Source organism: Rattus norvegicus, chromosome 3, assembly GCF_036323735.1.
Source record: "Rattus norvegicus strain BN/NHsdMcwi chromosome 3, GRCr8, whole genome shotgun sequence".
Taxonomy (NCBI): domain Eukaryota; kingdom Metazoa; phylum Chordata; class Mammalia; order Rodentia; family Muridae; genus Rattus; species Rattus norvegicus.
Genome location: NC_086021.1, coordinates 161,330,142 through 161,344,109, shown reverse-complemented (window position 1 = coordinate 161,344,109; position 13,968 = coordinate 161,330,142). Strand labels below are relative to the sequence as shown.

Sequence of the window (13,968 nt, the reverse complement as noted above, 5' to 3'; positions counted from 1 at the left end):
CATCTCTCTAGCCCAGAGAGGTGAATTTTATAATGACATGACTCCTGTGGACCTTTGGAAGTAGCTAATCAATCATGGTGTTTCTAGGCATGAAATAGATAAGAAGCTTACCTCATTTCTGTTTAACCTGTATAAGCAGAAAATTTCTCAAACAAATGAAGAAAGGCTACATTGGACAGTGGCAAAAGACAGTCTTGGCCAGTGAATCAATTTCCAGACTTGAGCCAGTTTGCAGACTCAGAACCCCTTGAATGAAGGGTTGACCAGGTTCCCCTGAGGAAGGATCTTGATAAGACACCTAAAAGTTTTGCTGTTAGCCTTTCTCCAGTTCTTCCCCAGAGGGACCTACGGCCTTTCACTAGGGTAACTGTATACTGGGGTTAAGGAAATAATCAGACTTTCTGGGGTCTATTGGATACTGGTTCTGAATTGATGTTGATCCCAGGAGACCCCAAGAAACATTGTGGCCCTCCAGTTAAAGTAGGGGCTTATGAAGGCCAGGTGATTAATGGAGTTTTTTGCTGATGTCAAACTAGGAGGTTCAGTCGGTCCTCGAACATATCCTGTGTTCATTTCCCTAGCTCCAGAATGTATAATTGGGATAGATATACTTAGAAGTTGGCAGAATTCTCACATTGGTTCCCTGACCTGTGGAGCGAGGGCTATTATGGTTGGAAAGGCTAAATGGAAGCCTTTAGAATTGCCTCTGCTAATGAAAATAGTGAGTCAAAAACAGTATTATATTCCTGGAGGGATTTCAGAAATTAGTACCACCATCAAGGACTTGAAAGATGCAGGGGTGGTGGTTTCCTTTAACTCTCCTATCTGGTCAGTGCAGAGGACAGATGGATCATGGAGAATGACAGTTGACTATTAAAAACTAAATCAGGTAGTAACTTTGATTGTAGCTGCTGTATCAGAAGTAGTTTCCTCACTTGAGCAAACTAACACATCTCCCAGTACCTGGTATGCAGCCATTGATCCAGCAAATGCCTTCTTCTCAGTACCTGTCTATAAGAACCACCAGAAGCAATTTGCTTTCAGTTGGCAAGGCCAGCAGTATACATTTACAGTTTTACCTCAAGGATGTATTATCTCCTGCCCTGTGTCATAACTTAGTTAGAAGGGATCTTGACCATCTGTCTCTTCATAAAATAGTCATTGGTGGGGTTGGGGATTTAGCTCAGTGATAGAGCGCTTGCCTAGCAAGCGCAAAGCCCTGGGTTCGGTCCCCAGCTCCGAAAAAAAGAAAAAAAAAATAGTCATTGGTGCTCTATATTGACGACATTATGCTGACTGGACCAAGTGAGCAGGAAGTAGCAAACACTTTGGACTCATTAGTAACACATATGTATATCAGAGGAAGAGAAATAAATCCAATCAAAATTCAAGGACCATCTACCTTAGTGAAATTCTTTAAGATTTATTTTTTTATTATATTTATGTTACACTGTAGCTGTTTAGACACACCAGAAGAGGGCATCAGATCTCATTACAGATGGTTATAAGCCACCACGTGGTTGCTGGGATTTGAACTCAGGACCTCTGGAAGAGCAGTCAGTGCTCTTAACCACTGAGCCATCTCTCCAGCCCCTTAGTGAAATTCTTAGGAGTCCAGTGGTGTGGGACACGCAGAGATATTCCTTCTAAGGTGAAAGATAGATTATTGCATCTGGCCCCTCCCACCACCAAGAAAGAAACATAACATTTAGTGGGTCTACTTGGATACTGGAGACAGGGTGAACCAGATATTAAATGCCTGGCAGGGAAGAATGTTTGGGAAGGGACGCTTATCGGATATTCCTCAGGGCTCCTAGATACCTCATTGGCCTGGAGAACTCTGTTTTGGGCTATGCGGCCACAGGTCGCCTTTCCTTATGTAGGAAGTGTGGCACATGTTCCAGGCCAAGAATCTGGGTAGGGAGCAGGGAGCCACCTACTGTCTCAGGCGGGTGCTGGGCACTCTGGACCTGCTCAACTGTACCGAGTTTTCTGGCAAGGTCCACTGTCCCACATCATGGTACTTGAGGTTTCCGTGGCAGATAGAGCGGCTGTTTGGAGCCATTTGCAGGCCCCTATAGGTGAATCACAGAAGAGAGCTTTGGGATTTTGGAGTAAAGCTCTACCATCATTTGCAAACAATGAATCTTCCTTTGAAAAATAGCTTTTGGCCTGCTATTGGGCCGTAGTAGAAACTGAACGACATCATCAAATCGGGTTTGGTCTTCTGAGTAAGCATAACGCCCTCCCCAAGCAGTTGGTCTTTAGTAACATTTATCCCCTTGCTAAATTACATTCTTCTATTTTTGTGGCTTTATATGCCTCCACCACAAGTACCATTGTAATTGTTGACCAGCTTCTAGAGTATCCAACATCCATCCCTTCCCATCTTCCACCTCTATGCTGCATAGCACGGTTACTTAACATTTCTCTCATGAATGGAGAATGCAAGAAATACAATACAATAGCATCTTTAAAATGCTTTAAATCTAGCATTTCTATTAGACACCCTGTCAACTTATTAGAGGTATGACCACTATCGTTAGCAGGCATCTGCTGCATAAAGACTGGAAAGGCTGAAGTCACCTCTGTAGGCCCAAACAAATCCTCTAGTGTACACTTGGTTGAACATTAACCCGTTATCCCTGGACCACCTCCTGCTCTTCTCTGACCCTGACCTGACAGTGAAAGTCTTGTGGAGCAGGGTAGGGTGGCTGCTTTCCATCCAGCCTAGTTTGCTTCCCTCCTTCAGTGTGCAGTAAATTCCTGGTCTCAGACATTCAGCCTGAACCCTATTAGTCTTCTCCCACTGGTTCTTTTTGCTTCCCAAGCTCTTCAACCTCTGTCTGCAAACCCTCTATGTGCACAGCCAACTCTGCAGTCTTTCTAACAGAAGAGAACTGAGTGAGCCTTCTGAGTTTTCAGCTTTTACCCCATTCTTTTTCAAAAAGGTAAGAAACCGCCCAGCGGCAGTGGCCATTCTGCCAACTTTTTTAAACAGCAATGCTAACCCTCACAGTGTGTCGTCTACTACACGAGAAGCATCTTACCTGTGATGCCTAAGACACATCAGGAGCCACCTATAGGCTTAGGTTTTTTTCAAAACCTACTTTAATAAGAGTTCCTCAATGCTTCAACCTCCCTTCTAACCCATCACCAACCAGAGGTAGTGCAAAAGAAAAGTTAATAGGGAACAGGGACATGTGGACCTGTTTAGAAGTAGTTTTTTGGGGGTGATTCCAATCTTCTTTGTCAGTACATCAGCAGCTCAGTGCGCTAACTAAACACCAAACACAAATGAGCAGTCCTGTGCCCTGGACAAACACCACACAAGAATCAGCAGCGGCAGCTCGATCCAGAATAAACCTCAAGGCTCCACTAAGTCAGCACAAGCTACGATGGTTGCTCCAAACCAGGCTGCTAATCTAATCCTCCTAAGGTGCAGAGGGCTCACTTGTCTATGAATCTGATTCTAAATTACAGAGTCTGATTCTTCAGCCTGCTCTGCATTCCACATGGCCCTGGCTCTTGCAACGTAACCCTGACTCTTCCTTTCAGCTTGTCTAAGTTCCTGCACCCCACCCCCATCCTGGTAACCTCCCTTTTCTCTTCACCCATCGGGCAAGGCCACACTCACTCCCACTCTGCCCACTCTGCACAGTGTAGCCTGGCCTGGCCGGGAGGCCTCAATGCTCATGTACTGTGACATCAACCCCTCCAATATTCCTTAACAACTGGTCACTCTTGTCCCTCTAAACCGTTCCCCTGCAAGCCCCCTCCCCTGGCACCACCCCTGCCTCCATTGCTACCATGGCCCCCAAAACTTGTTCCAACTCTACTGCCAACAATCCTCACTGCCATGGCTCCAAAAATGCCCAAGGCACTGTCCCCTTCCCTTCCTAGAGCTAAATTCTACACTGTTGATAACCAAGTAAGCTACAAAACATTTATGACCTTGCGATAACAGTCCCCTCAGCCAAGGTTCCCTTAGCCTGAAAGCCAAAAAACTGTCACTGTCCTAACTCATTAACCCTTTCTGTCCTAACACTATCTTCAGCTTAAACATAATTAAGACATACAAGTTAATTATCAATTACCTCATAATTATAGTCTTTAGTATGCTCCTAACTGTACTTATCATCACAATTAATTATCAAAACAAGCTTTATTTAGCCTCCTATATATGTTTTCAAAGTTAAACAAAAACTAAATAGTCGGGGCTGGGGATTTAGCTCAGTGGTAGAGCGCTTACCTAGGAAGCGCAAGGCCCTGGGTTCGGTCCCCAGCTCCGGAAAAAAAAGAACCAAAAAAAAAAAAAAAACTAAATAGTCAAAAAACAAACATTTGTCTATTTATATATACTTTAGATAAATGAATGGTCCTCAAACACTTTGGAGGTCTACAGAATATGAAATTGATAATGTTTAATAAAGCTTTTTGTAATAGAGACACACTGGCTCCTGACATCACTCCTGATCTCCTCCAAAGATGGGCACAGAAAAACCTTCACCTGATGCTTGCTTTGAATGCGGCAAAACTGGACACGGGGCTATAAACTGCCCTTTGCCTCAACTGTTGACAGCTCACTGTCCAAACTGTGGATGGGCAAGGCACTGTGACGTTGACTGACTGGCTTTCCCTAACAAGGTAAGACAGTCCTTCTTCAATCCTGCTTCACAGAAGTCTGTAAGATCTTCTGGGCCTGATGACCAAAATTGATGCCCCATGGACCACAGAGGAACCTTGGATGACTGGCTTTCTAGGTAGCCCAGTGCTATGTCATTTTTAGTAGACCTGAAGCGGCTGGCTCTATGCTTCCTGCTTACTCAGATAAAACTTATCCTTTTAGGGGCTCTGATGGGTTTGAAGATCAGTTTAGCAACAAAAACCAAGGCTTCAGCTGCCTTCTTTGTTCTCTTCATGTGTTAAAAGTCAGGCCTCAAGCCTCCCTCTCCTAGACCTGCTACTAGTAGGTCTAGACAGAAATTTACTCACAACTAGACTTTTAAAAAAATCTATACAACTTGACATTCCTTTATCTAAAGGAACACTTTGCAACGACTGCTCTCAATGATAAGCCACCTATGTTTCATAAAAAGCTGGATAAAAAGAGATATGAATATGGTGTCTGAGGATATAAAAGCTTAAATTCTAAGACTCTTAACAAAAAAGCTGTTTTAAGGTCTAAAAAGATGTTTTAAAGTTGAAAAGTACAAAGGTTAAAAGATGTAAAGGCGTAAATTAAAAAATAATTTATTACAGATGTTTCAGGTTCTTCCCCTTGCTGTGTTACTGTTGTATTAAAACTTCAAAATTCAGAGCTTTAATATTAATCAGATTTCAATTGTTTCCAGGCCTCTATCCTGACACAAAAGTATTAAGTCTACTGCCTTTTCTACATTATGGGTTTCAGTACAGATTACAATAGTGCTAATATGTCTAACACTTACCTCTTTTTGTAATCTTAATAAGATTCTTTTATGTTTCAATGGCCCTACAAAACTAGAGGGCCCTTAACATCCTCATGACTAATAAGGGTGACACCTGCAAGTTCTTGGGAAAAGAGATGCTACTATTAATGACATCAGTGAGTCTGGCCTGGTGGAGACCCAGATCGAGTCACTCCACAAATTGTCTAAAAAACTCTGCCAATACGACCAGGACACACCTCTGTTCTGCTCTTTCTAAGTCTTCTGCCAAGGACCAGCCTCAGCTTGGAGAAGGGTTTCAGAGGAAGGGGGTTTGGGAGGTGCGAAGAAATGATGTCAGTGATGGGATGCAAGCTGATAGCTCTGTAGTCTGCTCAAGACAGCTGACTTTGGTCAGAAAACCTGCTAGAAAAAAATTCTAAAAGAGCTGCAATAGTTCTCCAGATAGTTTTTGGGCTTCCCAACAAAAGTCAGAAAACCTGTTAGAAAAAATCCCCAAAATGCTCTGACGGCTCTCTAGGTAGCTCTCCCTCACAGACCAAAGCCCAGTATTTTATTTACATATAGATTCAGTCATTTCCTACAGGTTCCCTTTTGATTATCCCACAAATCAGCCTTTTATGACTCTTAGGAATACAGAACACATTCAAGACAAATGAACCAGACAGCAAGTACATTTTATACCATAGCAAGTCCTATGCAGTTCATTGGGTACAGTGTTGTGGCTGCCAAATCCAGAAGAAGGCATGGAATTCCACTATAGATGGTTGAGAGCCACCATGTGGTGGTGGGAATTGAACTCAGGACCTTTGGGGCTATTTTATGTGAGAAAGTTAGCTTTCTGTTTTCCAATTCTTTCATTGCCTAAGTCTGGCTGTCCTGGAACTTGCTCTGTAGACAGACCTTGAGCTCTGTCTTTGTAAACACAAACAATAAGCTTAGCTGGGTGGGATCTCGCCTGAGATCGCCACTCTTACTTCCTGGTACCCCTATTATTAATTTCCCATTACTAACTCATCAGGGCAGTTGGCTCTGTTCTTTCAGGTCCATGAAGCCCTTCATAGAATTAATATTGCCTCATATTTTGCATAGTTGAAAAATCCCATTTATGTATTCTTGAACTCATGTTCTCAGAGTTCTTTCTCACAGCTTTAAGGGCTATCCTGAAGGTCTCAGCACTTACCATTTTTGCTGAGGAACACGGGACACACTCTCCCCTCTTGGACTCATACCGTTTCTAAATATCATGGAGTCATTAACTTTGGCAGGGAGAGCATTCCCCTAAGGAGGAACAAGAAAAGAACATGAAAATATATACACTATTAAACAAACAAGCCTTACACCTACAGCAACTGTCAACACTTGTTGTCTTAGTCAGGGTTTCTTTTTTTTTTTTTTTTTTTTTTTTTCCCCGGAGCTGGGGACTGAACCCAGGGCCTTGTGCTTGCTAGGCAAGTGCTCTACCACTGAACTAAATCCCCAACCCTTTAGTCAGGGTTTCTATTCCTGCACAAAAACATCATGACCAAGAAGCAAGTTGGGGAAGAAAGGGTTAATTCAGCTTACACTTTCTACATTGCTGTTCACCAAAGGAAGTCAGGACTGGAAGTCAAGCGGGTCAGGAAGCAGGAGCTGATGCAGAGGCCTTGCAAAAGGAATGCTACTTACTGGCTTGCTTCCAGTGACTTGCTCAGCTTGCTGTCTTATAGAACCCAGGACTACCAGCCCAGGGATGGCACTACCCACAATGGCTGGGTCCTCCCCCCTTGATCACTAGTTGAGAAAATGCCTTACAGCTGGGTCTCATGGAGGCATTTCCTCAAGGGAGGCTCCTTTATGATAACTTCAGTTTGTGTCAAGTTGACACACAAATCCAGCCAGTACACCTGTGGAGGCCCACACACTACTGGTTCTGCTGGGGGGCAGGGAGGCAGAAACCCTGCCACACTATCCTTTCTGAGGCCATGCTGGACTTGACAATCTTCAGTCTTTACATGGCTAGCTCTGTTCATAGGGCAAATGATACTAATCTTTTCTCTCCCCCCACCCCCTGCTAGCACCATGCTTTTTCCTCTTCCTCCAGGAATAGATTCATAAAATTTCCCAAGTATCAGTCAACCAAATGCTTCTACACTCATACCTCCCAATGAGCAGGACCCCACCTACTCCCTACTCTCCTACCCCAGGCTGTTCTTTCTCGGCAGGAAGAAGCCAGTTCTGAATTGTTGCCCCTATACCCAAAGAGCTTGGGGTGTTAGCCTGGAACCCCTGCTCATCTCCTGCACAAGCTGGAAAACCCAGTTTGCCCTCCTTCTCCCAACCTCACCACCAGAGACACCTTGAAGAAAAATCCGGCTAACAGATCATCACATATATCACTCATCTCCCGGTTTCCAGCAACCCACCCTAGAGTGCCCGCCCAGGGACTTAGTTTTTGACCATGTATGGACACCATCCCGGCTCCTAGCTGGCAGTTCATCATTCTTTCCTGAAACTCTATAAACCCCCCTTGCTTCAGATGTGTGACTTCACTAACCTCCCTCCACCTGTGAGATCAGTGAACCCACACGAGAACTGCCTCCTAATAAACCTGCCTTTACCTGCTTTTAATCTGGTCTAATCTGGCCTATATCTGTGCCACTAAGAGAGAGAAAATGCCTATCATGTACATTTGAAAGTACATAACCTAAAATTGGGGTGGGGGTGTGATGTGCTTTTGGGGGGACGCCATTCCTTTTGCTTTTGCACAAAAAGGACACTCAAAAGATGAGCGAGATTGTAGTGAAGTCCTCACAGTGTGCGCTGTAAGCAATGCTCCTGGAATGCAGTTGAAGCCTGCTTGAGAAATGCCAAAACCTCGAGAGCGGTAGGGCGTGCGCCCCCATCCGCAGAGGGGCGGCGAGCCGGGGCCAAGACCGGCTGTCTCCGGCCGGCACGAATTCGGGTATACAAGAATTCCAAGAGGGCGGAAGCCAGAAGCATCCGATTTCAGAGCGGGGGCGGGGAGTCGCCCACGCAGCCCGCGGCCCTCATCCAGAGCGGGAGCGCGCCATGGGCACCTCGGACCGCGGGAGCGAGAGGAGGATGCTGGGAAAGAGGTAACATGGCCACCGGCAGTGGAGCGGAGGAGGAGCCACAGCGGGGTCGGCCGGAGCTCCCGCTCCCCGCGCGCCCCGTGGCCCGCGCCGAGGAATCCGAGGGCGTCCGCGAGAAGATGGGCTGGGCCCAGGTGGTTAAGAACCTGGCGGAGAAGAAGGGCGACTTCCGCGAGCCGCGGCGGCGCGACGAAGCAGGCAGCGGTGCGAGTGGCGGGCTCGGCAGCTCCGGGAGTCTGGCCGCCCCGAACCCCGGCGACTTCCCACCTGCGGCTCGCGGGGACCCAAAGGGCCGCCGCAGAGACCCTACGGGTGAGGCGGCAGACGCTTACAGGAAGAAGGGCGCGAGCAGCGCGGGAGACCCGAGTCGAAGGAAGAAGGCCGACGTGTCGGCGGCCATGCCGACCCCCGCCAGGTCCGGCGCGACCGAAGATGCAACCGAGCGGCCGCTACAGGACGAGCCACCGGCTGCTGGCCCGGGTAAGGGCCGCTTCCTCGTGCGCATCTGTTTCCAGGGAGACGAGAGTGCGTGTCCGACCCGGGACTTCGTGGTGGGTGCGCTCATCCTTCGCTCCATCGGCATGGACCCTGACGACATCTACGCAGTCATTCAGATCCCCGGCAGCCGTGAGTTCGACGTGAGCTTCCGATCCGCAGAAAAACTAGCCCTGTTTCTCCGCGTCTACGAGGAGAAGCGAGAGCTGGAGGACTGCTGGGAGAACTTTGTGGTCTTGGGGCGGAGCAAGTCCAGCTTGAAGACCCTCTTCATCCTCTTCCGGAACGAGACCGTGGACGTGGAGGACATCGTGACCTGGCTCAAGCGACACTGCGACGTGCTGGCCGTGCCCGTGAAAGTGACCGACAGGTTTGGGATCTGGACCGGGGAGTACAAGTGTGAGATCGAGCTGCGCCAGGGGGAGGGCGGAGTGAGGCACCTGCCCGGGGCCTTCTTCTTGGGAGCGGAGAGGGGCTACAGTTGGTACAAGGGGCAGCCCAAGACGTGCTTTAAGTGTGGTTCCCGGACCCACATGAGCGGCACCTGCACTCAGGACAGGTGTTTCAGGTGCGGGGAAGAGGGACACCTGAGCCCTTACTGCCGGAAGGTCATCGTGTGCAACCTCTGTGGCAAAAGAGGACACGCCTTTGCCCAGTGTCCCAAAGCAGTTCACAATTCCATGGCAGCTCAGCTCACCGGCTTGGCGGGACACTGAACGCACGTCAGCCTGCCAGGGTGAACACACAGCCAGCTTACCCCTCTTAAGTGCCAAAACTTTTTTTTTTAACCATTTTTTTAAATCATTTTGGACAGAAACATTTCCAAAGCCTACCAGAGACGTTCTCTCTATGCCTTTTTAAAACCGCGTGTGCTCCTTTTTGGCCTGTTTGAAATGGTGAATTTATCAGTAAGGATTTTCGGAACTGTGGCGTACAGATATGTCGCCTGTCTTTAATTTTTTCTCCCGTTTTGTATTTGTTTTTGGTACTTTGGCAGATCCCCCTACCCCCCCCCCTTTGTTTTTTACTACCTCCCTCCTCATATATTGCCTCTTTAGAAGAGTTTTGCCCTGTGGGCCGCCTTGCTCATCTTTATGCCTCAGCCCAGGGTAGAGGGCCCAACATGGGATAGACACACTGTCAAGTGTTTCATTGAATCAAAACTTTCCTGACTTACTTCTGTCAGGAGTGTCTACCTTTTGCAACTCTCTGCTGGGCCCTTCTCATTTGCTGCTTCTATGTGGTGTCAGACTTTGTGAAAACAGTGTTGCTAGAAGTGTGTAATCTAAATAAGCTCTGAATGATGGCCAAGGGCCTCTCATGGCCAAAAAAAAGGTGTATACCTATATTGTGACAGCTCCGTGTGGTGGCTGAGAAGCCATATTTCTCCAGGATCATGGAGCATATAGGCTTATCTGCTGGACAAGACTCAAGAGGTGGTTTTTGTTGTTTTTTGGGGGGGGGGTGCTTTTGGTTTCGTGTTTTGAGACAGGGTCTCACTGCCTCCTCCCATGGCCTGGAACTGGCTGCACTCACAGAACAGGCTAGCTGCAAACTTGCAGTGACCCTCTCCACTCTTGCCTTTGCCTCCCTGAAGGGTATTTTAAACTAACCCCTTGGTTTTCCAGCAGATAAGGTGAACCCAGAGAAGTTAAATGACTGGGACAAAGTACACAGCGTGGTGCCTCAGAGAGCCCAGAGTAGAGTCCCCTGACCCCAAGCCCGGTGCTCATCCCACTACCTCTCACACTTCACAACAACCTCCTTGACACTGGTGGGCCAGGGGAGTCTGCTCTCCACGGTGATGGTCCCAGCAGCACTGAGAAATGCTGAAACAGCAGAGAGAGCTTGCCCTGCTGCTTGGGAGCTAGGGTAGGAAGGGGCAGAGCAGCCCACTCTAGGCTGCCTGCATCAGCCCCTGGAGTACCACATCTTAAATGTTCCAGGGCCATTGTCGCCTTCCACTGTCACCGTCACCAGTGAGAAACGTTCCCCTCAGTAAAGAGACTCACCAGACGTTTACATTCACACCTCTGCCTCAGCCACTCGGAACCCTAGAGAAGCTCATCCACAACCTTTAACCTCTGACCCTCCCAAGAAAGGTGGTTATAACCCAGAATCATGAGTGAGCTGTAAACTAGAAAATGTTCCTGGGGAAACAGGCCAAGACAGGGCCTGGGTCAGTTAAGTGTTACAAGTTAAAGTGAAAGACAGTAAACTGCTTTTCTTCAGTTGTTGTCTTCTCTTTGCTGTTTTGCTATTTCCTTGTGGCTTAGAATGTAAAATCAATTGTTAAGATTTGTTCTGAATAAATATTTATCTTTCGTATTACTTCGAGTTTTTTTTTTTCCTTCCCGGAAGTGTTAGATGAAGTTGCAGACCCTGAGTTCAGAACCCTTCCCTACTTGCAATTTCTGTAACCTGCAAGCAACAGTAGCCAAGCCTTCTGCAGTGAGCTAAGCCCAGCGCATTGCATTCGCTCGGCTCAGTAGTTTATGTGCTTTTCAGGTTGGGGGTGGGGGAGGGTGTTTGTGTAGTTCTGGCTGCCCTGGAACTCTGAGAGGTCCAGTGCTGGGATTAAAGATGCGCCATCATGCCAGGCCTGGGACTCTCAGTCTTGCCTAGACCTCCCGGGTGCGCTGAGATTATTGGGGACAGATGTGTATCTGTGTGTGCACTCAGAGCACAACTGGAAATACGCGAGGGTGAGGTTGACGTGTGGACAAATTAGACAAGGTCTCTGGACCCATATCCGGTTCCCTGGTGCTGCTAAGGGCCTGGAGGGCTTCCACCAGTTTAGGTGTTCTGGAGATCTGATGCTAGCAGAAGGCTCCCAGCGTAGGAGTCTCAAGATTTGGCGATCAGGATTTTGCAGAAATGATCTGAATCGGGGGGCCTGGGAGATTCTTGGGAACTTGCTTTCCTAACCAGCTCAACCCCTCTCCTTCCTAAGTCAGAAAGCCATCAGCTTCACCCCTCCAATATAACTCCCTCCCCTTCCTTTTCCCCCCGTATTCCCCCTCCCTCTGACAAGTCTAGTGGCCTCCTAGAGAAAGCAGGCTTTCAGCACGCTCCCCACCCCCTTCTTCCCAGCAGGCTGTGTGCCTAGAAGCTGGTGTTTGAAGGAGTCTTCTCTCGACGCCCCTCCCCCATCCATGGAACCCCGAGGAAGAAACAGCTTCCCTGCCCATCCCCCTCGGAATGCTCGCCAGGGCCTCCCGCAGGCGGTCCAGACCCGGGCTGGAGCACACCAAACCTTCCCCCCCACACCCCCCAGCTTCCTCTCCGCCGTCAGAGCGAAGCCCGGATCTGCAACTCCTTAGGGAGGCTGCTCGACCAGTGATTTTGCTCAGCTTTACAGAGCCTGTCCCTGCTGCAAACTGGCCCAGCGTGGCACTCTGTAGAGCCGCCATCTGGCTCAGAGGGCCACGGTGGAGAGGAATACAAGCTACCAAGCCACACAGGCAGCTTGAGCAGTCACATCCACTATCTTAAGATACTTCGTGTGGCAATCAAACCCACCTGTCTAGAACTATCTAAAACAAATAAATCTATCTTTGAAGAGGCAAGGTTTTTACTGAGACCCACCATACAAGGAAGGCAAAGGATTGGGAAGAGAAATAATAGCAGACATCATTGGAGCAGAGAGCACACAGGGCTGGGAAGACAACCGGAGACATAGTGCCTGCCTACCACAGTATACCCTAGGTACAGACTGGATCCAGGTCAGCTGAGGGTTGCATATGTGGCTAGAGACAAGGCTAGGAGATGTTGGGGCTAGTAGATCATATCTAAGGACAATGCTTTTTGCCTCGGAGCTTCCAGTCAGGCCTCTGTTCTGTCCACCTCAACATTTTGTAAAGCAAGGGCCTTTTGGAAGCATCTGGAACTCAGCAGTAATCTAGTCGCACATACACGCAGGGGTGAAGTCCCTGTTGATCAAGGAAAGCTGGTTCAGACTGGGGTCAGAGATAATAACTTTCCACAGAAAATACCTGGAGTAGGCTGTGGGTAGTGGCCCGTATCTTTAATCCCAGCACTTGGAGAAGCAGACGCCATCCTGGACTACACATAGTGAGTTCCAGGACAGCTGGACTACTTAGTGAGACCCTGTCTTCAAATCAAAGCAAAACTCTTACATGACTTGGAAAGGACAAGAAGGTAGGGAGGTGAATTGAGAGAAAGCAAGAGTGCTGCTGACCTAGGTAAATACGAGAGCAATTAAAATAAGGAGTGGGAAGATTCTAGAAACTTTTGTGAAACCCAGTGTACTGGCCCCGGGGTGTGTACACACCGCTGTAGGTATTAAGAATGGATGGACCCTGAGCTGGGTGGAAACAGTGACGTCTAGATCACCACAGAGCTGAGCTACCAGTTCCTGAGAGACAGGGCTACCACGGGAAGGCTGAGGGCACACTGCCGACGCTAATGCACAAGGAAGGCAAGCTGCTGGCATGAAGCACCCACTGCCAACACCACAGGGAAGATGTCGGAAGTGCAAATCCATCTTTGTCACATATGAGGGTCAGAGCCTGGGCCATGGCGGCCCAGAACAAGCCAGGGTCAGCCAGTCACCCATCATAGGGCAGTTAAACAATAGTGAAAAGCAGAGAAAGGAGATTTATTCAATGTGGACGCTTTGGATAGGGTCTGGAGGTAAGGTCCATCTTTGGGGTCCTAACAAGTTTCCAATTTGAACAGAGGTAAACACAGCTGAGCAGTCCTGGCCACGCTGTGCTGTCACTGTGCTCCAGCCGCTCTCAAGATGCTCTGGTGAGTTGTTGGGACTGTGAGGTCTCTGACCCGAAGACCAGCTCCCCATCTGGCTGGCATGACTGACTGGTCAGTCTCTTTCTTTTCCCAGCATGAGACTCCTGAGGAAGCTCAGAACCCCAGAGGCAAAAGTGGGACCATGGCAAGTTTCAGGCGGGCCTGAGCTACAAAGCAAG

At 48.2% G+C, this 13,968-nt stretch overlaps 2 protein-coding genes across 2 annotated transcripts in view; one reads left to right on the top strand and one right to left on the bottom strand.

Moving 5' to 3' along the window:
- C3h20orf96 (similar to human chromosome 20 open reading frame 96) overlaps positions 1–6,734 on the bottom strand; it is a 30,632-nt gene extending 23,898 nt beyond the window's left edge. Inside the window, exon 1 of the mRNA XM_008762378.4 lies at positions 6,613–6,734. The gene's annotated coding sequence lies outside the window, so the exon portion shown is untranslated. The remainder of the gene's footprint in view (positions 1–6,612) is intronic.
- A 1,784-nt stretch (positions 6,735–8,518) lies between these two features.
- Positions 8,519–11,350, top strand: Zcchc3 (zinc finger CCHC-type containing 3). The gene is given in 1 exon segment (NM_001399621.1): positions 8,519–11,350. A coding segment is annotated over 1 exon segment (1,203 nt). The 5' UTR covers positions 8,519–8,532; the 3' UTR covers positions 9,736–11,350.
- The last annotated feature ends 2,618 nt before the right edge of the window (positions 11,351–13,968 follow it).